At 43.5% G+C, this 26,776-nt stretch overlaps 1 protein-coding gene across 1 annotated transcript in view; it reads right to left on the bottom strand.

Moving 5' to 3' along the window:
* Nucleotides 1-26,776, bottom strand: part of Dnah14 (dynein axonemal heavy chain 14) — a 199,959-nt gene that overhangs the window by 16,413 nt on the left and 156,770 nt on the right. The window contains exons 65-77 of the mRNA XM_051185777.1: nt 25,707-25,922; nt 23,535-23,765; nt 23,157-23,278; nt 20,974-21,218; nt 19,314-19,726; nt 19,042-19,240; nt 15,730-15,966; nt 13,469-13,554; nt 11,615-11,771; nt 10,111-10,321; nt 8,764-8,866; nt 6,451-6,678; nt 786-983 (exon numbers count right to left, since the gene is read on the bottom strand). Coding sequence (XP_051041734.1) covers nt 786-983; nt 6,451-6,678; nt 8,764-8,866; nt 10,111-10,321; nt 11,615-11,771; nt 13,469-13,554; nt 15,730-15,966; nt 19,042-19,240; nt 19,314-19,726; nt 20,974-21,218; nt 23,157-23,278; nt 23,535-23,765; nt 25,707-25,922 — 2,646 coding nt within the window. The remainder of the gene's footprint in view (nt 1-785; nt 984-6,450; nt 6,679-8,763; nt 8,867-10,110; nt 10,322-11,614; nt 11,772-13,468; nt 13,555-15,729; nt 15,967-19,041; nt 19,241-19,313; nt 19,727-20,973; nt 21,219-23,156; nt 23,279-23,534; nt 23,766-25,706; nt 25,923-26,776) is intronic.

Here is a 26,776-nt window from a genome sequence, read left to right as displayed (position 1 = left end):
CTTCCCATCTCTTGTCCACTCGCCTCTCCATGCACCCCACCGCCCCATGGGTCAGAGGTCACAGCAAACATTCAACAAAGTGCAACTGCTGGTGTCTAGCCTGGAGCTCTGCCCACAATGTGAAGGCCTACATGGAGGCCAGGCGCTAAGGGGGTGACGAAAGGGAACAGTGAAAGGGAACAGTGAAGAAGTCTGGGGTTTTCTACCTTGGATGCTTGTGGTAGAGACAGAGTTCTTGCCTGTCAGCTTTGCCACACACTGGTGTTGCGTGTAGTTTCACCCTGTGGCCCTCGGCTTCCCTGCCTGTAAGCTCTGGCAGCCAATGGGAAACACATGCACACTGGCTAGCATGAACTCTGTGGTCTGTATGTGCTGCTTGCTTCTGCTTCCTTGTGCCTTGTGTATGATACTCAAGGTCCTCAGAGGGCACACACCATTTCCTTACCATTGCCTGGTTTATTCTGGCAGTTAATAGGACAGTGGAAGTTGTTGTTGGTGGTGCATGACTTTAATCCCAGCACTACAAGGCAGGTAGGTCTCTGAGTTCCAGGCCAGCCTGGTCTACAAGAGTGAGGCCCCCAGCAACCAGGGCTATACAGAGAAACCCTATCTCAAAAGATAAACAAAACCAACCAACCAACCAAAAACTTAGAACAATAGGGAAGTTAGTTTGGTTCTGAAAGGTAATGGAAGCCAGTCAAGTAATCATTGAAATTTGGTTAAAAAGACAAAGGATGCAACCAAACCTAGCTAAAAATAATTAAGAAGATATACCCGTTTCTTACCTCATCACTAGAGAAACTGAAGTTAGCCTTCAGAATTTCAGGACTACAGAATTTGTTGAAGAGGGTCTTCAGGCATCGCTTGTCCCAGTTATCAGTCACTCGGCCACCATAGGTCACTTCTGCAATCAGGTAGTTCAGCTCCTTCCATGGAACTTCTAAGCGACCAGGGAGGACATTTCCCAGGACCTTTATGGAAACCTGTGGAAAGCCCACTGCCCCTTCTTATTTCTGCATGGGTTTTAGTTTAAATGACATTCCACACATCACCACCAACTCTCAAGTGGCCAGTTTCTCTCTGAAACAGAGAACAAGGCCAGGGGTATAATCCTCTACTCCCAGTTTCTCAGGAGGCTGAGGCAGGAGGATTATTAATTCAAGGCTAACTTGGGCAATTTAATAAGACCCTGACTCAATAGAAGAGGACTGGGGGAATTGAAGAGATAGTTCAGTGATGAAGAGCACTGGCCACCCTTCCAGAGGGTTCCATTCCCAGCAACCACCTGGACAATCACAACTGTCTGTAACTCCAGTTCCAGGGGATCTGATCCACAGACATACACACAGGCAATACATCCCTAAGCATAAAATGATAATAAGAAAATGTCCTGGGGATATAGCTTAGTGGTAGAGTACTTGTCTACTATGTGCAAGGCCCTAGGCTTTGATCCCCAGCACTAGAAAACCAGCCAACCAACCAGGAAACAGAGAGGCATCGTCTCAGGATGTGTGTTTTCCCCACTAGTGCTACGCTGCTGTTGAGCTACAGCCCCTTGTAATTATGGTGGCTGCTTTATCAGACCTGCACAGGGCACTGGATGCCAGGGCACAGAAGGATGCAGAAGGGAAGTGTCCCTCCTCAACCAAGGCCTGAAACAGCAGGTTCTTGGTGTCCTGAAAGTGACCTTGTATGACCTTGCACATACAAATGGATCCCCGCCTCTTTCCCTTCCTCCCCTCCTCCATTCTCAGCTCTCTTGGGCTCTCCCTCTATCTCTTTCTGGCTTCCCGACTTCCCTACTCCTACGAGTGCTCACAGACCGGCCCTCGGCTGTCTCTGTGTGGTGGCCACGACCTGACCATTCATGCTTCCATTGAGCGACCCCTGGTGCTCTCACCCTGGAAACCAATAGAGATGTGACGCCACTGTGGGCTTTGTTTCTGGGCTTCCACATCTGCACATTCGGCCAAGTGCTCTATCGCAATTATTTTAAAACAAAAGCCTGTAACTGAGCACAGGTAGGCATTCTCCGTATCATCATTATATAAACAAAACAGTACGGTGATTCACACAGTGCCTGCATCGTACTGGGATGCAGCCATGATTTAAAGTACCCAGGATGCTTCTGGTAGGTCCCATGCAAGTGCTACACCACTTCATACTGTGAGAGACCCGAGCGAGCATCATCAGACTTCGCAGTCTAAGGGGACCCTGTGACCAAGCCTGAGGAGAGCTGTGACTCGCACTTTTCCAGGGTGAGCGGCAGAGCCTGACTTGCATTCGTCCTCCATCTGTCACTGTCTATTTTTGGGCCTCCTCTTTTACCTGGCAGTTATTTAGGCTGGAGTTTCTCTATGGTGCCTTTGGATTGTCTTCTTTTTAATATTAAATTCTCTGTGTATCATAGACATTAATTTTTGTCAGTCATTTGCATCACATATTTTAATTTAAAGATTTTAAATTATGCCTATCTGTGTGGGAATGTAGATATGAATATGTAGCACCCCCTAGAGCTGGAGTTACATGGGCTTTCCAGAGGGTGCTGAAATTGGGGGCCTCTGGAAGAGCTGTACACTAAGGGCCCAGCTGTCTCTCCAGGCCCTCACTGCAAATACTGTCTGAGGTCCGACACTGTGTACTAGCTGCTTTATCACAGTTTCCCTTGGGAGAGGTTTTACAACCAAACAGACCTATCTTACAATTCTGAGGTTCCAATTTGGATTAAGTTGTTCCCAACTCCAAGACTGTATACAGAATCTCCTACATTCATTTTTAGAGATTTGTGCAGCTATAAAGTACATGTAGCCTTCCTTCTAGTATGTAAACTAACAGTACAAAAGATAAAGGACCTAGTCATTTTCTTCTAGTAGGATGCCTAGTTGTACTGGTATTGTTGACGAAAAACAACTTTTTCCTGTGTTGAAACACTACTGTGTCATATGTTAACAGGCTGACCTCATAGATGGTGGGAACAGTGGTTCCTAGAGGCCGGAAGGGTGTCTAAAGACACAACGAGTATAGTTGTATTGGAGGGAACTTTGGCTGGCAGTGATTTTTTTTTGGTGTGTGTGGCTGGAGAGATGGCTCAAGGGTTAAGAGCATTGGCTGCTCTTCCAGAGGACCCAGGTTTGGTTCCTAGCAACCACATGGCAGCTCACAAACATCTACAAGTCCAGTTCTAGACCTGGTGCCCTCTTTTAGCCTTTCTGGGCACCAGCCCCACACATGGTGCACAGATGTTCATGCAGGCAAAACATCCAAACACAGTATAACCTATAAATTAAATACAACTATGTTAATTTTAGAAATCCATAGAGAATTGGATCCGCTTCTATGTTCTTTGCTGAGTCATACTGACTTAACTTTTCTACTAAAACCATTTACTTCAGGTATTTTAATGCCTGGTGAAGGAAAATTCCTCCACTATTTTTTGTTTTAGAGTGTATATAGCTTATTCAACATTTCTTTCTGTGATACTTTTTTCAATTTTAAATCTTATAAGTTCCAATCGTAGATTCATGTTGTATTTGACAATTAACGTTGGAAGAACGGACAGTTTGCTGTCTCTGAAGTCTGTGGAGACCAGGCATGTACGAGGTCAGAGAAAGCAGGAGCCAAGAAGGGAATGAATGTTGCCACTTACTGTGCAACCTGGGCAAATTCCCCAGTGCTCATCATCTGGAAACTGGGGACAGTCAGAGCTGAATGTACAGAGCTGTCACAAGATTTTTAACCCTTTGAATCAGAAACAATGTTCTTCTTTTTCTCCCTGGCTTATAGTGCTTTCTATGTGGGGCTGTATATTTCTTACTAATTTTGTTCCCGTATAGTTAAAAAAAATTTAGCACTACTATTTTGGGTGTTTATTGCTAGAGAATATCTATATATTTACATTTTCTTTAGCCATTTTACCAATTCTCTACTTCTAGTAAAGCCTCTTTTACTTCTTTATGGTAGTGTATAAGGTTTTCAAGACACACATGTATTCTTCCGGAAAGCGACCTGAGGTGACTTAACCTGTGGAGGTGGTTTGCTATTCTCTTGACCCAGAAAATCCTACAAAATCATGTAAATCAAGAGGTTCAAATCTTTGTGTCCACTTTAAGGACACTTGTGAAACTGCCCAGGCCATCAAGGGTATGCCTATCTGGAAAGCCACCTAATATTGGAATGACGTCACTTTAAAGAAGCCATGTGTTCTGTTCACAGGGGTATAAGGGTGGAGTTGGTAGGTGTGCCCAGGCCAAACAGTGCAGATGGCACACAGGGTTGGTGGCCTTAAAAGAGTGCTGAATTTTTGTTGCACATGCTTAAAAATGCAGAGAGTAATGCTGAACTTAGGGGTTAGATGCAGGGGCTCTGGTCACTGAACATACCCACGTGAAGGAAGCACTTAAGGTATGCTGATGAATTTACAGAACTCATGGCTGGATTAACCCATGAGCTCCCCTTGCCACACTGACATGATCCTCACTGAAAAGGAACAAACTGTTCCAAAGCCAGCAGAGGAGGGTGTGCAGAAGAAAAAGACATCCCAGAAGAAGCTGAAGAAACAAAAACTTATGGATTGGGAATAAATTCAACATAAAATAAATGCAGATAAAAGAAAAAAAAACCCACAAGTATGTTATTCACTAATGTGCTAGGGACTGAACCCAGGACCTTGTACACATTACATTTAATTTAACAAGTGATAGTAGTTCTTTCATTTTGCTTCATGATATTTTTTTCATTTCTCTTATTTTTTGATAGTTTTCTTAAGTAGTTATTTCTTTTCAGTTTTTTTCTCTGTTAAATTGAAGACATACTGGGCTGGGTATAGCTCTGTACTCTAGCATGACACTCATCATGTATGAGATCTTGGGTTTGCTCACTAGCACCTGGGGGAGGGGGAGAGGCATACTGTTTCTATATCTCCTTAAATCCATTTCTCTGTTCAAATGAATGGAAGAGAATGATCATTTCCCCTCTCAACTCTCTGATATACAGTGCAAGCGCTTCCCATGGGGTATTGTTTGCTTTTTGGCTGGGCTTCGAATAGGCTTGGACAGGAGCACCCTGTGCTCACACTCTTTGGCTAATCTCCAATGTGCAGCTGCCTTATTTTATATTCCCAGAAAAAAAAATGAGCTTTACTATGAGTATGTGGCTTCTTGTGAAGGTGAAAATTTGTGATGGACTCAGAGAGGACACAAAAGAACAGGCCTACTGATAAAGGAGTCAAGGCTTTCCTAGAAAACAAACAAACACCCCACAAGTAAGACAAAAGAACCTCACCACCAACAGCAGCAACAACCCCCCCACCCTCCCCCAAAACAGTGCAGCATTCTACACCAGAAGCACAGCTGCAAGAAAATTAACTTGGGGATTTCTTTTTGTTGTTGTGTGAGACAAGGTTTCTATGTGTGGCTATGGCTGTCCTGGGATTCACTCTGTAGACCAGCCAGGTCTCAAACTCAAAGATCTGCTTGCCTTTGCCTCCTGAGTATTGGGATCAAAGGCATGCGCCACCACTGCTCAGCAATTTTGAAAAAGTTTAAGCAGACATTGTTATTTCTTTTATTAGCAATAATGAAAACATCCCATCCAGGTGGTGGTGGTGTATGCCTTGAATCCCAGCACTTGGAAGGCATAGGCAAGTAGAGCTCTGTGAGTTCAAGGCCAGTTGGTCTACCTAGAGAGTTCCTGGTCAGCCAAGGCTACACAGAGAAACCCTGTCATGAAAACACACACACACACACACACACACACACACACACACACACACACACCACACACACACAAAGAAAACATCCTGCCAAAAAGCACAATAGAAGTTACTATAAAAAGGATAAAAAATTTACAGAAGACTATTAAGTTGCCCAGCCCCAGTGACTTAGGGTAATCCTTCTTTCTCTGAATGAGCAATGAAGAGATGTATTTATAGTGATTTACAGTGATTTACCTGTCAGGAAATGTTTCATTTATATTCACTGAGTTGTGCTTTTTTTTTTTTTTTTTTTTATGTGTATGGGTGTTTTGTCTGCTGAATATGTTATCTGTGGCCTGATAACCACAGAGGCCAGAAGAAGGCATCATAGCCCTGGAACTCTAGTTACATGTGGTTGTGGGCCATCACATAGATGCTGGGAACTGAACTCTGGTCCTCTGGAAGGGCAGCAGCAGTGCTCGTAACCACCGAGCCATCTCTCCAGGCCACTGAGTTGCATCTTGTAGTGACTCTGTGGGTATGTATGGAGGCTTGCTTCCCCACCCCCATGCCACTTTATCTCACTGAAGGAACTAGGCTCCTGGGTTTATCTGACTTGTCTAGAAGAGGAAATCTGTGTAGCCCAGGTGGTGGGACTGACACTAAATTCTAGAAAGCTGCACCGTGGAGACGCGGGCTAACTCGGTTGGCATCTCTCTGTTACTAGCTACTGCCTGCCTTCCAGGGCCCACACTCACCTCCAAGTCTGAAGAGCTGAACTTATAAGGGATATTCCAGCCCAGTGTTCCGTACACTTTCCTCTCGTTGATCACAGCGTTGAAGAAGCAGAGGCTGAAGAGAATCTTTTTCCACCATGGTCCACAGTCATTCTTATCAAATATCTCTTCCGTTACCTCTCCACTCCCGCCATACCCAAACATTTGAAGTAAATTGCTTTTCAGGCCCTGCGGGGGTTCCACAGCAATCTGCAGGAGACAAGGGGTGAAAGCGCCAAGTGACTGAAGAGGGCAATGAGCCCCGGGGGGGGGCGCTCTCAGCACTCACGACGCACAGGCCCGGCAGCCATGTCACCCCCCCCCCCCGTTAAAGGATTCAGATTCTGCATCACATTCTAATTGATATTTTATTTTTGAGACATGTCCCCTTTTGCAGCTACAGCTAGCACGGACCTTACTGTGTGGCTGAGGCTGGCCTTGAGCTCACAGAGTCAGTCTAAATTGTATTTTAAAGGCAAACCACAGCCCTGGGGTGACAACTGTTACTGTGACCACAAGCATAGTGTTCGGGAGGGACAGAAATTGTCAGTGTGCTAGCTACATCAGTGGTGGCTAAGCCCTGGCAAGGAAAATGAGCTGCTAGACCCCAGCCAAGGAGCATGCACTGGATGGCACACCACAGGAAATAGGACACTAAGCCAACGGACATAGCCAGTCACATTAAAAGGGAGAGTGGCAACTCTGTGTTATTGAATTCTGATTGCCTAGAGAATCCAAGCTGCTGCCTACTTCACTGGAGTAGCTGAGGCAATTAACTATGAGGTTTTATTATGTGTGTGTGTGTGTGTGGCTGCTAGTATGAGATAACCAGGGATACCCATTAAGGGTATCTCCTTACAGAGTTTGTGTGTGTGTGTGTGTGTGTGTGTGTGTGTGTGTGTATAAGCTAAGAATATAATTGATTTATACATCGGCAAATAGAGTATCCTGTGTAATTCATATGATATACAGTACATAAATACTGCATGGCTATGCAAATGCATTTATTATATGTGCATGAACATGACATTCTAGATTCAAGATCAGACTTATTACTTATGTCAATTCCTTGTATGTGTTCACATGTTTCTCCAGGCCGGGGGGAGGGGGGGATGTAGTAGGAGTCATATGCATGCATGCATGATGGTTGGCATGGCAGTCCCTCTTGATTTTACAGTATCAGGGAGACTTTTCCTTAGAGATGTTAAGTGCAGTATTTGGGGAAGGAGGAAGGTCTCTAACCATTGCTTTGTTTTTGAGACAGGCCTGGAGCTCCCTATGTAGAAATAGATGACACTGGCCTCAAATTCAGAGAGACCCACCTCCTGCTTTGTCTCCCTGGTGCTAGGATTAAAGGCATGCACCACTGTGCCCAGCTCTGATTGACTGATAGACTCTGAGAGTGGAATTAGAGCAATGGACATAATCAAAAACAAATGTCCTTGAAACTATGTCCCTCTTTATTACCCTTGCCTCCCAACTTTTACACCTGGCCAAAGAAAACAGGCCACTTGAGGTCATAGTCAGCCCACTCTTGGGAAGTCAACAGGGCATCTGACATCAGAGGCTGGAAGTCTCTGTCTGCTCCAGGTCAGGGCTGATGGTAAGTGGCTCTGGGAGAAGGGAAGCAGAGGGAGCAGGGTTTCAGGAAGGTGCTTCTAGTTTTAGGAATCGGCCTGGCCTAGTGTGCCCTGCCCACATCATCACTGGTTTCTCTGTCATTTGAAGTCTTTCTTTAACAGGATGGAGCCAAGTCTTCATAGTTGGAATTCAGAATTCAGACAAAACCCACAATTAAAGTTATTTTAGCAAATAGTTTGTTTTCCTTCTGCTAGAACTTTCTAGAGAGTTCATGAACCATATAGTGGTTAAAAGAAACTGAAACAAGAAAATGCCACATAGTTGGGTGTAGTGGCACATACTTAAGAAGCTGAGGTGGGGATCATATGGGCTCAAGAGTTCAAGGCCAGCCTGGGCAACATAACAAGACAGTGTCTTGAGGGGGAAAAGTAGAAGACATAAAGGTAAAAGATATACAGGAGAGCATCCTCTTTGAGAAGTGAGTGTCAGAGTTGAGAGTTGATGCAAGCACATCCTCCCCACCCTGCAAAAGCTGACAGTGAGTACACCATGCAAGGGCTACATACTGAGATGGCATCCCCCCTCTCCACCTTGCAAAAGTTATCAGTGAGTACACTATGCATGCTCTTCTTGACTCAGAATAATGAGGGACAATGTTTCACAGCCAAGCAGGACCTGCCAGTCAACACTGAAATCCTGCCAGTTTCTTCTTACCTTTACACCCTTCTGAAGAATAGGAATTGGGAAGGAACCATATGATTTTGAGCTTAACCAAAGCCTAAAATCAGGGTCTATCATCATATCTGGATTACTAAATCTGCAAAATAAAAATGCAAATATTAATTTTGTGCAACATCTTCTTGGAGCCAGAACATTTTAATGTTTCTGTGTCCTTATAAATCATTTCAATGCCAAAGACACCAAAGGCACCACAAGGGTGCACAAGGAATTGTACAAGATTCATCTATTTCCCTTAAGTTAAAAAACCATAAATACTCATTACAGAAATTTGGGAAAACTTCTACAACACGACCTGAGTGAAAGTCAGGTGTGGCAGTGCATGCCTCCACTTGGGAGGGAAGCAGGGGTCACGAGTTCAAAAGCAGCCTTGTCTACATAACTATCTCAAAAAGCCAGGGTGAGGAGGGGACAGTTCCAGGTCAAAGCTGGGACAACTGAACAGCAAAGTAAACGACAGTAGGACCTGGCTAAATCAAATGAATACAATGGGACAATATAAATTTTACTGTCTTCCTATTCTGCATGGCCAGCAATGTGGAGCAAGGTCGTGACGGTCCCTTCTTGTCATTCTTATGCTTTGAGTATCTGGAAGGAGGCTTCAGTTAGAGTGTACCTGCCCAACTTAAGATTCCCAGTGTCTCTCCTAATACAGTTGAGGCTGTTCTTAGACTGTTACTCTTTTAGCAGTTTAAAAACTATTTGGAGGGGAAAAAAAAACACACTTGTGAAATCACCCAAGAGTCAGAAGGCAACGATTAATTAGTAATATGGCATTAATAGATGCAGACCTGTGGACCATAACTGGCTCAGACATTTCTAATTGCACACATTGCTGACTCTTCCCTCATAGTGAGTTATAGCAATTGAGCATCAAATTGCAGCAAATAAGGCAACTGAGTCTCTGGAATCTAGCACGTCAGAGCTGTGGGGAGTGCAGCCTTGAAGTGATTCCAGCTGGCAGAGGTTGGAGCAGGGAAAACATAGGCCATAAAGGAAAACACTGTTGGGAACTGCATATGAGGCTCTGTGCTTTGCTGTTTGGAGGCATGCAAAATATTAAGAGCCATGTCATAGATTATACATGAGCAAATGCTAAGTAAGATGGAAAATGCAATCTGAGCATGTTTTTAAAAGGAAAAAAGAAAAGTTGTGTGTGCTCTCAGGACAGTGATCGGGGCAGCATTCAGTGCAGCTGAGTGTTTTCTAGTGGCCCAATGCATCGCTTCAGCTTTGCTAGGCTCAGTATGTGTTGCTTTTTGCGGTGTGACTTCACAATGCTTATAATTAGTTTGATCTTGGACAGACAAACTTGGAACTTACGACTCTATGATAGCGCAGAGCCTCGGCATGAAGGATGCTGCAAGGTGGCAGTTCTGGAGGAAGACCCACTGATGCTTTTGGTCCAGTGACTTAAAAATGAGCTCTTCTGCTTTGGCCGCCTGGCCTCGGCCCAGGGAAATCATGGTCACCTTCGGTGTCATGCCTTTTAACTCTTGTGCAAATCTCAGGAGGATATTGTTGAGGTCAATCCCTATAGGACAACATGCAGAGGTGCCTCAAACTGTAAGCTCACTTAATTCCCTCAGCAAATGCAATCCTGCACTCACTGCTCAGGTGCTGAGAGACAATAGAGCCACAGGAGAATGACTCAGGTTTTGAAATTAAAGCCTACAGTTCGAAGTTTGTCTTTACCACTTGCTGGACTGTGATACAAATTTCCCTACATCTGGAAATGGTAGCTGCTTATGAGCTGAGGCACAATTGCTTGATTGTCATGCCTGTATCTGCTTGTCCCTTTTTCCTCTGGTGATGGATGCAACAACTGCTTATGAAGGCTACCAACCCAGCTAAAACATCGCGTTCTTAAAACACGGTGAAAAGAGGTATGGGCATGGAGACTTCGCGCATGGGTATCAGCAGCAAAGTGTGTTAGGAAAGAGAGGACTGCTGTTGATCTGAGGGCTGGCCAGCAGCCTGCTACCATGCTGGGGGAGGGCAGTACCCCTCCCCCCAGCATCTCAGGCACATAGCTGGTACACCATGATCTGGTGGATCTGATAAGAGGACCTGGCAAGAGGGGCTGCCCAGGACAAAGCCTCTGCCTGTGGAGTCCAAGTGGGAGAATGCTGAATTCTAAAGACACATTGACTTGGAGAGTGTGGAGTTGAGGAAAACTGCAGGAGGTGCTATCCTTAGGGCCTGCAGAGAGCAAAGGCAAGGGACAGAGCTGGGAGTGTGTAGGTCAGACACAGCCCTGTGCGTCTTTAAAAACAGAAACCAGGGAAAGAGTTTATTCTGATTCAAATGTGAATGACCATGGCTTGGGAACTGACGGATGTGATCCTAATAAACATGTTCCACCACAGAACGGAAAGATGACTGTTAATGGAAACAGTTGATAAATTTAAGGGATAAGCCCCAAGTTGTTCTTTTTTAATGTACTTGAAGATATTTTCTACAAGAAAATTAGCTCTGATACATTTTTTCATCTTGATTCCTTTATATTTTCAGAAAGATTCATCCTGCATATAGCTTAAAGTTTAAATCCCTTTTCAAAGATGTTAGAAGGATACAAAGCTTTAAACAGAATAACTAGACACAGGATCTGTTTCTTCACATTCCTGTTTTGGCAGGGCAGGGGCAGGTGGTGTTTTTCCAGACAGGGTCATGTAGCACAGGCTAGCCTAAAGATATTCAAAACAGAGGACGACCTTGAATTTATGCTCTCCTTGTCCCCACTTGAAGAGTGCTGGGGTTGCGGTGTGAGGAACCACCCTGAGTTTACAGTGTGCTGGGCTTGGGCTGTTGGTCACAGGTAGCTCACCATAGGAGTGAATGAGAATCAGCGGTGTCTGAGCAGTGGACTCTTTGTAGGAGTCTTTCAGATTGACTGTAGTCTCGTGGATATATTCACTTCCCATCTTTTCAGTTATAAACTTTCTTACTGAATTCTCTAAACGTTCTGGCCGGAGAATTTTAATCTGAAAAATACAACAGAAGACAAGGCAAATTTAAAATCTACTCAGAGGACTATTCCTAGTGGTAAAAATGAAATAAAAATTAAGTGTTCTGGCTCTAGCTAGAGTTTCCTGATGTGCTGTTGGGGGGGGGGGAGGTGGGTGGAGAGGGCGCTTCTGACCATTGGTTGGTGTGGTGGTCTGGAAGAAAATGGCCCCCAAAGGAAATGGCACTATTAGAAGGTGTGGCCTTATTGGAGGAAGTGTGCCACTGTGGGGATAGGCTTTGAAGTCTCCTATGCTCAAGATATTACCCAGTGTCTCAGAACACTTCCTGTTGCCTGCCAATAAGATGTAGGACTCCCAGCTCCAGCACCATGTCTGTCTGCACAGTCATGTCCCACCATGATGATGATGGACTAAACCTCTCAACTGTAAATGAACACCAATTAAATGTTTTCCTTTATAAGAGTTGCTGTTGGTCATGGTGTCTCTTCATAGCAACAGAAACCCTGACCAAGACAGTTGGTTCCCCTCTGCCCAGCTACCTTGTGTTCCTATAAAGCTCTTCCTTACTCCATGAGAGAGCTTGGTTTGGCTGCACAGTGTACACTGTGATCTCTGGCTTTGCAAAAGGACCTTTCTTGGGTTCCTCCTGCTTTGCTGTCTATCTCTAGAGCAACAAGAACCCATATAGCTTGGGTTGGAAGATGAAAGATAACCCAACTGGAAGACAATTAATCTTTCCATTCATAAGACAAAAAAAAAAAAAAAAAGTGATAGTCTGTAAGTTTAAGTGTGACAGAATACAGGTTTGGGGAGAGTTGTGGGCATGTGAGCCATGTTTGGCACACATATGGCGCATGGATAATGGGCACAGAACTGCCCTGTGAAGACTGCCTTATACACAAACCACTTATATGATATACTTTCATATAGTGATCATGAAGTATGCTCTGGAAAAGTCCAGCATCCCTGCATGGAAAGTAAGTCTGAAACTGTCTGAGAATGGATCGGCAGCTCTATTACTCTAGAGAACCTTGACTAATACACCCCTCTTTTCTGTCCACTGACCATGCACTGAAAAGCCTGTGAAATTGAGCACAAATAAGCCTTATAAGTTATCTTAGGCATTTTGCTACCTTAACAAATCTGACTAATACACACCTAATCCCATCCTGAATCTCCCAAACCCCAGGCCAGGTTCTAATCCAGCTGAGGTGGAAACTGTGTAAAATGATGCATTCATGAGTGCCACTTGGGTAGATGTAGCTTTGATGTGAGTTAATCATGTGGCCTCTGGACACTGAAACAGGAATCAGACCTGTTTCCTGTCATAACCAGATTGGGCAGCTGTTGCCATCTCCCTAAGGGACTGGGTTTCTCCTTGTAATTTTAGCATGGAGGAAGAGGAGGGCAGAAAGTAAGCTTGTGTGTAGACAGGGTGGATCTCTAAAGACCAGGGAGACAATGGTGGCACTGAGCAACTCAGTTCATCCCTCGAGACTTTGTCTTGTCTATAAGGGATGAAAAGGGGACAGAACCGCTACATGACAAAACATTAGGGCAAGATGCTGGTGCCTCCCACTACACTAAGGCTCAGTAACATAGCTTGCAGAAGTCAGCATATTTTGCTTGTAAAATTATAATTTTGAGGGGTTCAAATTATCAATAAACTTGAAGTATTTAGAATCGTAAACTTTTGTCTTAGTGCATCTTACCAAGATAAGCCTTTGAAATGGAGTGAGTTTTTCCCAAGGAAAACATATAGGGTTAAACATCTCATCGTTTTCATTCAGAAGTTCAGCTAGATAGATACCATCAAGAGAAACAGACTGCAGTTAATAACCAGGCAGCGGTGCCACTAAAACATGTTACAATATAAACTTAAGTTATAAAGTTATGAAAAGAGGCATGGTTGGTTAAATGAGTAGGTGTTATTCCTAGGACTTGGGACATCAGCATCCTTCATCATGAAGCAGACGTGGGCCCAGATGATGTGGTTAGGGATGTAATGGGAAGATGTGGCTAGGGATGAAGTGATGGAGCCACAAAAGCTGAGGGAGAATGAGAAGCAGAGGACCAGGCAGGCACTCAGCACCTGTTCTCCCAAGCGAGTTCCGATGTATGGGTAAGAGATTTCTACTCATAACAGCTAGAACAGATGCGGAGGTGAGAACCCCCAGATAGGATTACCACAGCTTTGAGAACTTCCACAGCTATTTGCTTATGTTTTCTTGCTGACTCCTCTCTCCATGGCAGTGGAGGCTTGCTTGCAAAATGGGATGCTCTCCAGGCCTTGTTTCCAGCCATAGCTGTTTGTTGTTCCTAAGCTCACTGCTTCCCTGGCATTTCCCCAATGTCTAACTTACATACAACTTGGATTTTAAATGTGCCAATATTCTGATTAGAAAAAAAAATCCCACCATATGTGTAAGTTCGATCACAAGTGATAAATTTGGAGTTATTTGCAAAATAAAAAGATCCTCATTTTACAAAAAGGGTTAACATAATTCCTTTACATAAAAATTAATGACTTTTGTTGTACACTAAAATAGCATAGGGATTACAGATAGATTAGTGATAAATGAAAAAAAAAATAACAGTGACAGTGATCCATAACCAACGTGTATGGGAGAGGAAAAGGAAGGAGGTAGAAAAAATAGATACAGTTGACAGCATAAATATCTTATTACCAGTATAGTGCAGCTTCTATCAACAAATAAATAATGATCAAATTTAGAAAAATACACAAAAATGAATTATCTACATTAATTATATCCTTACAATCAAAAAGGAGATAGAGGGATAAACAATTCATTTTAAAACTGAGTAAAGTATATGTATGAACCAATAATGCTTTAAAAAGTACTTGCTAATATGGCAATTAAAATTGAAATATTTTGAACTTTTCAGGTTGGTACAACTCAAGAGTTCAAGCCTTCCATTAGAAAATGGGCATTTGGGCCGCAGAGATGGCTCAGTGGTTAAGAGCACACATGCTCTTCCAGAGGACCCCAGTTTGAATCCCAGCACCCATACCAGCTTGAGGTGACTCACAAGCACCCATCAGCTTGAGCTCCAGGGGCAGTGACACCTCTGGCCTCTGTGGGCACTTGCAGTTAAGACATGCATATACGTGTCTTAACACTCATTATACTTAATAAAAGATAATAAAATATTTAAAAAGACTGGGCATGCACACTGCTGGTGAAAATACATAATTTAGATTTTTTTTCCTTAAAGAAATCAGCTAGGGACTTCTCACATGAAAAGTGTTTCCTCTTTCCTAGAGAGAGGAAATACACGTGAGTTATCTGACTACATTACTGTACGTAATAACAAAACTCCGCTGTGTCCCAAGTCAGGGTTTCATAGTGAAAAAGGCAAGGAAAAAGGGAGCAGGGTTCAAAGCAGGAAGAGAAAAGGAGAAACTATGACAAAACGGCAGCCCTTAAAGGATGTTTGTGCTGGGCAGTGGAGGTGCAGATCTTTAATCCCAACATTTGGAAGGCAGAGATAGACAGGTATCTGAGTTCAAAGCCAACCTGGTCTACAGAGCGAGTCCAGGAGCCAGGAGTACACAGTGAAACACACAAAAAGGTCCATTTCCTGTGCAGTTCTTCCGTGGGCTTATGCTTCCCATTGGTATATTTTTCTTTCTTTTTGTGGTCCTGGGGATGGAACCCTAGGACCTTGCCATGCTGGGCTGTATGTCCAGCTCCTGTGTAACTTTTAGAACATGTCTGCTACATAAGAGGAGGACTCTGTGAAGGCTCCCTCAGATGCAAAGTTCAGAGCCAGTGTGCTATAATGACAGGCTGATATATTTAATGTTTCCGAAATCCAGAACTCATACAAGTTTCTCGCCCTTAACAGTGAAATTCCTAAAAACCGCTTTTTTATTGTATGGATTGCATTGACTCAAACATGGCACACTCACACACTTAGTAAGTTTAGGCTAAAGCCCTAAGGTACCTACCCTCTTCTGGTGTTCTGGGAATTTCCTGAGGCAGAGCCCCTTCTGCAGAGAAGGGTCTGCTCATCAGAGAGTACAAGGCCTTAGTGTCCCTGAAGGTGTCCCACTGGCACTTGTTTGACAGGAGTGATTTGCAGAGGAGGGAGAATGGCCCCATCTGGCTGCTGATGTACTGACACTGCTTCCATCTCAGGTCTGGCACCCACTGCAGATGCTCCTTCCTACGTATTTCAAACATACCTAGGAGAGAAGGGAAAACCGTCACAGGAGAGAGAGAAATCCTTCACCTTCTAACGACCCACTCCAGAGCAGATGATTAACAAGTATTTGCTGTTGAGCAAAGAACCACTTCATGTAAAATCAACTAGAAGGGCTGGGGACACAGCTCAATAGGATGCTCGTCTAGCATACACTAGGCCATGTGTTCTGTTCCCAGCATCACAATGAATAGACAGACACATTAGATAAGTTTTTGTTATAGTTGTTTCTTCCATAGCAAAACTGATCATTTAAACCATTTTCAGCACAGAACTCAGTATTACATACATCACAGATTTCCAGAGCTATTCTACACCCAGACACAATTCCCCTCCTTTGCCTCCCTCCAAGCTCCTGGTGGTCAACTGTCTATTTTGTTTCTGTGAACTGTCTTCCCCAGAAACCTCATAGGAGCAGTGTTTGTATTTTTGTGACTGTCTTATCTCATTCAACAAATGTCTTTAAGGCTCGACCATGTTGTAATATGAAACAGGATTTCCTTTCTTTTAAATTCTATTTCAATTGCATTTATGTCAAATTTTGTTTGCCCTCTTATCAATTGGTAGACATGTGGCTGCAAATACCTATCAACTATTGTAAATGCATGGCCGTGACTATGGCTGGGCAAATGTCTTCCAGATTTGCCACAATCTTTTGGAGTGGGATTGCTGAGTCATTTAATTGTTCTATCTTTAATGCTTTGAGGAAATATTCTATTTTTCATATTTACAATTTCACAAGGAGTACATAAAAGTCAAAGAGATCACTGCCACATCCAGGAGTCCTCACAAGCAAATGTGTAAAAGTGTGGTCCTTAGCCAGCAGCTGTTCTGGGAGGTTTGGAACCTAGAAGAAAGGTGCTACTGGTGTAGGTGCAGCCTTAAAAGTGATAACCCGCTTCTGGTTCCAGCCCAGGCTTTCTGCTTCCTGATCCACCAGAGTGTGTACGAGCTGTGTTGAAAATCCCTGCCCTCATCCTTAGATCAACAGCTGCTGAAGTCATGAACCTAAATAGTCCCTTCTTTCCTGAAATTATTTCCTTGAGGCATTCCTGTAGTACTAGTGACTAATATGAACCACACAAACTTTTTTATCACCTGTAAGGACTTGCATGAAAAGGTTGTGTGTGTGTGTGTGTGTGTGTGTGTGTGTGTGTGTGTGTGTTCGTGAGGATGTGCTTGCATGTGTGTATACATGCAGTGGCCAGAGATCAATGGCTGGGTGATTTTGCTCAGCCACTCTCCGTCTGTTTCTGAAACAGCATCTCTCTGTAAGCTGGAAGCTCATGGACTTGGCCCCATGAGCTCCTAGTGGTTCCAAGCACACATCGTTGTGCCTGGCTTGTTAATGTGGGTGCTGGGAATCTAAACTTAGTCCCTTATGTTTGCACATAGGGTATCTTACCAACTGAGTCATCCCCCTGGCTCTCTGCTAGGACTTTTTTATAGTTTCAGTGCTTATATTCTTTAGCCCATTTAGACTTAATATTTGTATTTGGTACAAATAAAGGTTCAACTTCATTCTTTTATATGTGCTTATCCACATTTGCTAATATAGGCTACTGATTACTGAACACAAATATATGAGTTAACTTATGCCGCTGACTTCAAAAAATTATTTTCATTTTAAAATGATGTGTATGTCTGTGAGGGAGAAATATGCATGTGAGTGCAATTGCCCACAGAGACCAGAAGAGGGCTGGAGTTATAAGTGGTTGTGAGCTGCCTAATGTGGATGTTGGGAACCAAACTTGGGCCCTCTTCAAGAGCAGTGTGTGCTCTGAACCAATGAGCCTTTTCCAGACCCTCATTTTGTCTGTTTTTATGTGAATATAACCTACACGTTCAATAGCAATGCCGTTTTATAACATGTTCTGAAACTAGAAAGTAATAGACTTCCACTTTGGTGGTCTTTTAAAAAGCAGTTCTTGAGGTAGAAATTTATATTGCTGATCTGAGATCTTCCTTTTTTAAACATTTATTTTTATGTTTTAAATGGTTGGTGTGCGTGCCTGCCTGTATGAGGAGGGTATGTGCATGTGTGTACAGGTGCTGGCAGGCATCGGATCTCCATGGAATTGAACTACATAGGCAGATGTGAGCTGCCTGAAATGGGTGCTGGGAACTGAACCTGGGTCCCCTGCAAGAGCAGCACATGCTCTTAACTGCTGAGCCATGTCTCCAACCCTGAGAGTTTTCTGCTTTTATTTATTTATAGTCATACATTTCCTTCTTAGCATTGTTTTTGCTCCATCACAGAGCTTAAAAGGTTCAGTCATTAAGTGACTGCGTGTGTTTCAGATGGTGTCTTACCTATTGTTCTATTGCTGTGAAGAGACTGTCACAAAGGTAACTTATAAAATAAAGCATTTAATTAGGGGCTTGCTTACACTTTTAGGGGGTTAGGTCATGGTGATCATGGCAGGAAGAAGACAGGCATGGAGCTGGAGCAGTAGCTAACAGCTTTATCTACCAATCAGCAGGCAGCAGATGGAGAGACATGGGTTTTTGAAACCTCAAAGCCCACCCTGAGTGATACAGCTCCTCTAACAAGACCACACCTCCAAATCCTTCCCAGTTAGTTCCACAGAGGAAAAAGCATCCAAACATATGAACCTCTGGCGGCCGTCCTCATTCACACCACCACAGACAGGCATGCTTTTTGGTTCAAGTTCTTAATAAGTGAGGAAACATTATACAGCAAGGGGCCTGGTGGAATTGCATTGCAACCAATGTGGGTGTCCCTATTCACTACACAGAGAGAATCTGCTTTACATTAGGACCACCATAATCTTACTATACTAGTTGTGATTTATTTACTCATTCACTCACTCAAAATTTCATGAGTTCTAGGCTAGCCTGGCTATATAGTGAAACGTTTTCTCATAAACAAACAAAGAATATGCTAACTGCATGTTCACACATTTGTCAGTCTGACAGAATTTGACCCAGTCACAGAAGTAAACCTTAAAATCTTTTAGTATTTGACAAGGAAACATCTATCAGTGGTTTTTTTTTTTTTTTTAAAACCATATCCAGAGAAATTATTTTTACTTACTATTCAGTCTAGGCTTGGATAATATATTTTTAATATTTATCAAAATGGCAGAGTACAAAAAGATGTTCCATTCTTCTTCTGGAAGGAATCCCATGTCATCATCCACCAGAGTGTCACTGGCATTATCTCTCATGATTGTGGTGCACAGCCGGAAGGAGAAGCAGAGTTTATGCTCATTGAATAGAGCCGAAGAGACTGCCTACAGAAATCACAAGTGTTAAAGGAGCCCGAGAGGCAGAGCTGGAAAAACTCATGGTAAAAGAATGGCTTACCCTAAACACATTTCGTGTCAACACATCTATTGCGTTTTTAGTATTCTTGGTTAAGGGATTTCTCCCATTTTCCGGACTCTGTTGATTTGAAGAAGTCTCATTGGCTTTTTCCTGGGATGTTTCATTCATTTTCCAATTATGCTTTTGTTCTTTGTTTTTGGAAACTGTCGAGAAAACAAAAACCTGCCGGAACCACTCCAGGGAGAACTGGTACATATACTCTACCTGTGTGAGGCTGGCCATCACGAAGTAGAGCAGGGCGCCCCGTGTGGCTATGGGGAGGTAGTTCTTGCGAGTTGCTTGAATTTCACGTTCTGCTTTTTCTGTTTCTTTGATACGCTTGGAAATTTCATTTGAAGTCATTTTGGATTTTCTTAGGGTTTCTACAATTTCTTCATCATCTAATACACTTCCTAAAACCAAACAAGAAACAAAAAATAAATTTAAACAAACCATTGAAATGGCAAGTGGCTGATTCCTGCTCTGGGCACTGTAAGAGTTTTCACTATCAGTTTTATGTCCAGATGGGCTCTTAATTTTCTTTTAATAGTAAAGCAGAGTTGGAAGTTTTGTTAAAGGAATTTTAATTTTGACTAAAACATAAGGTGTAGGTTAAAGAGGAGTTTTTTTTTTTTTTTTTTTTTTTTTTCTTGAGACAGGGTCTCTCTGTAGCTTTGGAGCCTGTCTTGGAACTCTCTTTGTAGACCAGGCTGGCCTCAAGCTCACAGAGATCCGCCAGCCTCTGCCTCCTGAGTGCTGGGATTAAAGGCGTGTGCTGCCCCACCCTGTGACTGATCCTGTTTCTAAGAAGTAGGACTGACAGTGTGCAGACCCCACTTCCCATTCCCTCTCCTTAATTCTGTCTGTGAATCCCATTGTTATTAAAGAAGCATAGAAGAAACAATTTCATCATAAAGAATACATTTAACCACACACACACACACACACACACACACACACACACACACACACACACACACACACACGGGGGTGGGGGTGGGGATGTAGCTCAGTGGTAGAGTATTTACCGGCATGCAAAAAACCCTGGGTTTGACCCCTAGCCCCACTCCCAATATGGAGCAAAACTTTTATTTTATGTAATACACTCTGCTACTTTGTTTTGAAAAGTGAGGGTCATTCTTCAACTGTTAACAAATTGCAACTCTTCTTTGGAGCAAGCACACGTTAGGCAGACAGGAATTCTTCTCACTTCAAATATTTCAAGGGAGCTCTAAGATTTTCATTATAAACCAACTTACTTTTTCTTCCTCTTTTTTCTCCCCTGTCTCTCCTTCCTTCATTTCTCTCCCTCCCTCCCTCCCTCCCTTCCTCTCTCCCTCTCTCTCCCTTTTTCTCTCCCCTCCCTCCCTCCCTTCCTCATTTCTTTCTTCCTTCCCCACCCTCTTTCTTGAGACCAAGTTTTGCTATGTAGTTTAGGCTGGTTTAGGTGTGTACAGAAAGAGCTAAGCAAATATGGATGACAAGGAACATAGACATTCACAATGTGAAACTTAGAAATGGGTGGGGGACTTCCCATCTCAACTGGTTATGTGAGGGTAATGGGGACTTGGCATTTTGGGTACCAGTTCAGAAAACCTCATGCTTTTTCTCTTCTGACTTTCACTTAAGTCTGCTGGTCATACCCAGTGTCTCTCCTCACCTTCTGTTTTCTGGAGTAAAGTTAATGTTCTGTCCTCCAGCTCCTCCAGAGTTATAGCATCAAGAGAAATGCTCTCTAGTAACTGGGCACGTTGGTTTTCTAAATGAGGAACTTCATGACTTACTACTGTAGATAAGAGTTGATCTTGCAAGCCTTGGAATGTTACCGTGAAGTTGATAATAGTAACAAAGTTATAAACCGATGGAAGAAAATGGGGGTTGTCTAGTTCTGTAGATAAGTACAACCTAGAAATAAGAAAGACACCAAAGAACTTGCAGAAGAATAAAATGAAACCAAATGTGTTAAACAGTATAAACTACATTTTTTTTTCTGAAAGTGAGAAGATTCATTTTTAGTGTTACTCAGTTTTGTGCTCAATGCATGTTCTTGGTTTATACTCTGTGAACAAGTCTGTGTTTAATACTTTAACAACAGCCATGAACTATATCCTTGCTGGATTTAAGCATAAGGCCAGGGTAAACACCAATGGTTATAGAGTTTCGATGCCATTAGATCGTTGTAAAGAATGGTTTTTATGGCTGAGGGGATTTGGCTGAAGGGCAGCCTGGGCATGGGGGAGGGCAGGGCAGGAAGAATGGTGGTGGTTTAGAGCTGGTAGTGAGAAGGAATGGGATTCTGGGTCTTGCTTTGTTTTTATAGCAACTAAGAAGAGCAGAAGCATGTACACTCCACTCCACTTTTAAAAGGTAAGGCTAAGGCATGGCCAGAGAGAGAAGAAATCTGTCCCCAAGTCTGTCTTTTAAAGCAACACCCTGTTCCCACCCTCTGGAAGACATCCATTCTGGGAATAAGTTACTATGATTCCCCAGGCTCTGCCCACAAGGAGACAATGCTCTCACACAGCCCAAAAAAACTTTTCTGGGAACTGTGTTTCCGTGGCCATCAAACTGGCTCTTGGTGAAGCTGCCTGGGAGGAGGAGGTGGTTCCTGACTGCAGCCTCAGATGCTGTGCAGCTGAGAGGAGAACAGGGAAGCCTGCCAGGCAATTTAGGGGCAGGGACCTCAAAATCAGCAGTTTTGATCCTTGTCCTTGACCAGAAGCCAGGAACGGGCCTGGTTCTAAGGGCACTCCTGTCCTGGCTAGAGGCCAGAAACATCAAATGTGTTTAGGATCACTGGTTACTGTTCTAGCTCCTTGCTATCTCTCTCAAAGCTACTGAGGCACATGAACCCTGCATGATGGGATGAGTGGATGACCTGGACGAGGCCCCACATAAGGATCCTCGGTGAAGACACAGCTTTGTGACCTGCACTCTGTTTCGGTCCTGTCTCTTGGGTCTCACCCAGGAACCCAGAATAAATTCCTCTCCAGAAATCACCCTTGCTTTTTCCCACAGAATTCAGTGTTCCAGTCCAAGAGACAAAGGACCTTTAAGTTCACTAGCTCCTGTGGCTTTGGTGGATGTTGACTGTCTAGGAGCCCAGTCCTCCATATTGCTTACCTGAGGCCAAGAAGTTCTCTGTTGTTGTTAAGGATTCCTGTTTTCCCTCCTAGCAGTTCTACCTCCTTGTGCAAAAACCTCTTTTTGTTCTGAATACTAAATATAAATATAAATATGAATGTGTGTTGCTTGTATGTGGGTTTTTTTTATGTGTGTGTGTGTGTGTGTGTGTGTGTGTGTGTGTGTATGTATGTATGTATGTATGTATGTTTAAGCTAAAGATTGACTTCAAGTATTTCCTGCCAATGTTCTCCTCTTACTTTCTGAGACAGGATCTATCATCTGGCAGGATGACTGGCCATTGAACTCTAGGGACTGACCTGTCTCTGCCACCCTCACACTAAGTTACAAGTGTGTGTCACCCTTTGCACATGTGTGTGTCCATGCTTTCACTGGCTGAGCCACCATGTCAGGCCAAAGCTTATTGTACCTGTGTTGGTCAATCTCCTCTGGACTAAGTGGGCCGGGCTTCCTGCCTGTTGACTTCTCGCTCAGCTTTGGTCACAGCCTCATCAGGTACAGCCCTGACAACACTGATAAAACTCACTCTCTGAACATGGGTGACAGCCACAACCCACAAAACCAAGAGGAATGTTCATGATGCAACTGCTCTCTTCCTCAGGGTCACACTCATCAGGACAGATGCACTGGCCTCTTCTTCCATGTCCCTTATCTTAACAACTGGGACATACCACTGGATTTGACTATGAGAGATGTTACCTGAACCTTTCATTGTATTCAATCTCAGAGTCATCGATTTTGATGTAATAGTGCCCTCTTTTCTGGCAAATGTCCTTCTTTAGAATTGCCTTCAAGCTGGGAGGGAATGCTTCAGGGGCATTCTGGAAATTAAAAACAGATTAAAAACTTAAGTCAATCAGTTGAAAAGACACATGGTTGATGTCATCAGAGAAAGGCAGGTGTAAGAGAACTAAACTACATGCATGTGTGCACATATATAATACATGCATGTACATGTAACTGTGTATAAATTTATTTGACAAAGGTCATGGACACTTAAAATTTCTCGCTCTATGTTCACTGCATATAACAAGGTAAGCAATAGAAAGAAGGGATCTGGCTACATTGCCCACATACCTGCAAGAGGATACACTCCCCTGCTTGCATGGCGTTTTTAAGTATTTGGGGGTAATTGCTATCTTCAGCAGAAATCTCTAGCAGCGGGGGCCCTTCCATCTGACGGATCCAGTTGAGTGCTTGCTTGTGTGGGTCGATCACCAGTGGCCACTGCTGGGTACTTTTCATCAAGATGGCATTTTCTGTTGAGTGCTGACCAAGAGGCAGCCCTTGGTTATGCCATCGGCGGATCTGGAATGGAAACACTATTTACCAGCTCAGAAACTTCTGCAGAGGCTTAGCTCCTGTAAAGAGTGAGGGATCCTAAACAACCAATGCTTTTAGATTAAAAAACAAAAATCCTCAAAAGGACCAAGGGAACAAATGACTTAAAAGCAAGTTGGAATTTTGATTATGACACTGTGGAAACAGAAAATAAACATAAAGCCAGGAACTAGGACTCTCAGGCTCTATACATTTAGGAGACACGCAATCATGCCAAGGTATGAAAACTAACAGGAATCATTGGGTTTCACACCCATCACCTATCAAGTGCATGTTTTCATTAGCGCATTAAACTTCCACAAACATTCTAATTTCTCAGATGGAGAAATTCATCTCTTCAAGCACAAGCTTGAAGTAGAGAGAGCAAGTTGGAAGTAGGCAAAGTCTTTTACCCTCAAAGCATGTCTCCAGTGATGGACTTCCAGCAAGGTCACACCCCCCACATTTCTCCAAAAAGTGCCACCAACTGGGGACCCAGTATTTAAATATATGAGCCTATGGAGGACATTCATCCCAAGCACTTCACTAGTTTATATGTTTTTCTCTATAGTTTATTATCATTTTTTAAAAAATGTTTGCTGAACTGGACTGAGCTTGGGGAACCCTGCTGAAGAGAGGGAGGAAGGATTGTATGAGCCAAGAGGGTCGAGGTCATCACAAGGGAATACACAGAGACAACTGACTGGGCTCATAGGTGCTCACAGAGACTGGACTGACAAATGGGGAGCCTGTGTGGGACTCAACTAGGCCCTCTACACATGTGTGACAGTTGTGTAGCTTGGTCTACTTGTGGGTCTTCTAACAGTGGGAGCAGGCCTGTCCCTAGCACTTTGGCTGGCATTTAGAAACCTGTCCCTCATATTGGGTTGCCTCGTCCAGTCTTAATACAAGGGGAGGAGCTCAGTCCTACCTTAGCTCGATATGCCAAGCTTTGTTGATAACTATTGGAGGCCTGTCTCTTTCTGAACAGAAGCAGAGGAGGAGTAGGTGGGGGTGGGTGGTGGGGTAGGGGATGGGAGGAGAGGAGGGAGGGGAAACTGATGTTGGGATGTAAAATAAATTTTAAAATGTCTGCTTAATATTTGAGGTCATGTTATCAATAAACAAGTTTAGAATTATTGCCTATCAAACCCATTCTTAATGTGAAGTAAGGTCTGATAACATTGGTTATCAGAACATCCTTTATGGGCCACAGAGACTGACTGGCTCATCTTTATTTGTAATCTTTGTACATTTACTCCCTTAAAAAAAATCCCTAATCTTAATGATTTAGCCACGTTCTTTCTAAATAACATGTGGCTTCTGTTCTGTGCTTTGGTGTAAACTATTATGTGTGCTTACAATCGTAGACTCTTAACAGGAGCCTTCAGTTCACATGCATCTAATACAATCAGTGATGTGTTTAGATGGTCAGTCATTATGAAACAGGGGAGCTGGTGTTTCCTCCTGACACTTCACAGGTGTCACTGAAGAAACTAGAATGAAGAGGATTAAATAGTGGTACACATTTCTCTGTTCCAATCTTTTAAACATCCACAAAAGGGCTTGTATGAATGGGCAGTAGATATTCATTGGTAAATATAGCTCTGTGATTTTGGCTCTGGCTAAGAATGCATCCATGGTTAGATGGCCTTACTAATTCTATTACTAAAAGGAGTTTTAGAGAGAGAAACTGGCTAGATTCACTCTGACAGGGCAGTAGGATTACAACAGGAAAAAGAGTACTTCGTGATTTGATTAGAGAATGAGAACAGGATAGATACAGCCAATGGAGAAGTAGATCTGTAAGTTAAAAAAGAGAACAAAAGGCTGAAAAACTTCAATATTTTCACTTGTCACAATACTTTAGGGGAAACATCTGTGTCCAACACGCAGTCCCCAAGCCAACTGACAACAAACGCCACTGACCTCATTCTTTTCTGCCATGACTTCCATCAGAGAAAATCTGGATGATAAGCAAATTCTGTATTGATTGCAGAGGCTCTCCCATTTCTGTATCACTAGCTGGCGGAATTCTGGCGTTAAGACTCCGCTGTAGGTTATGCATGCGGATGAAAGAAGTATGTCACCGCAGATGCCTTTCAATTTGTTGTCTATTATGGTGACTGTTTCTTGCCATCGAATCTAAACGATAAAATAAAAGTCCATTTATTGAGTTTATTATTTATGAAATATTTAAGTGTGTGGCGTACATGAGTGGGCATGTTCATACTGGGTGTCTGTCTCTACCTTATTTGACTTTTTTGGTGTGTGTCTGAGTACGCGCGCACGCGCACACACACACACACACACACACACACACACACACACACACACACACACGAGCATATGTCACCTGTGCACGTGCAGGTGTGCACTGCAGGGCAGAGGAGGACCTCAGCTGTCCCACTCTATCATATTCCATTGAGACAAGGTCTCTCACTGAATCTGGTTAGATTGGCAGTAGGAAACCTCAGCAATACCCTGCCTCTGCCCCTCACAGTGCTGGGGTTACAGGCATGCGGGGCAGCCATGCCAGCTTTTTACGTGGTTGCTGGGGCTCTGAACTTAGGTTCTCATTGCTTGCACAGCAGTGGTTCTTACCTACTGAGCGACCTCCCTAGCCTTCTCCTGTTATTTATTGATTGATTGGAGATAAGGTCTCTCACTCAATCTGGAACCCACCAACTGGGGCTGTTCTAGCTGGCCAGCAAGTCCCCAGGGTCTGCCTGTTTCTTCCCTCTAGCCCTGGGGTACAGATACTCTTTTATGTGGGTGCGGAGGATCTGAATTCAGTTCCTCAGACTTGGAGGCAAGCACAATACTTGCCGAGTCACCTCCCTGGCCTGGTATCATGAGACTTTGAAAGTGAATGGTCTCTACACTGGATCTATCATTGCTCTTGCTATGACCATTCTATTCTCAAGGTGTAGAAGGTGAATCACATTTAAAAGCAGTCAGGATGGGTGTGGTGGCACATGTCTGCAAACTTGGCACTC

Source organism: Phodopus roborovskii, unplaced genomic scaffold (genome assembly GCF_943737965.1).
Source record: "Phodopus roborovskii unplaced genomic scaffold, PHOROB, whole genome shotgun sequence".
Lineage (NCBI taxonomy): Eukaryota > Metazoa > Chordata > Mammalia > Rodentia > Cricetidae > Phodopus > Phodopus roborovskii.
Note: the sequence above shows the minus strand (reverse complement) of the source record. Positions and strands in the feature narration are given on the sequence as shown.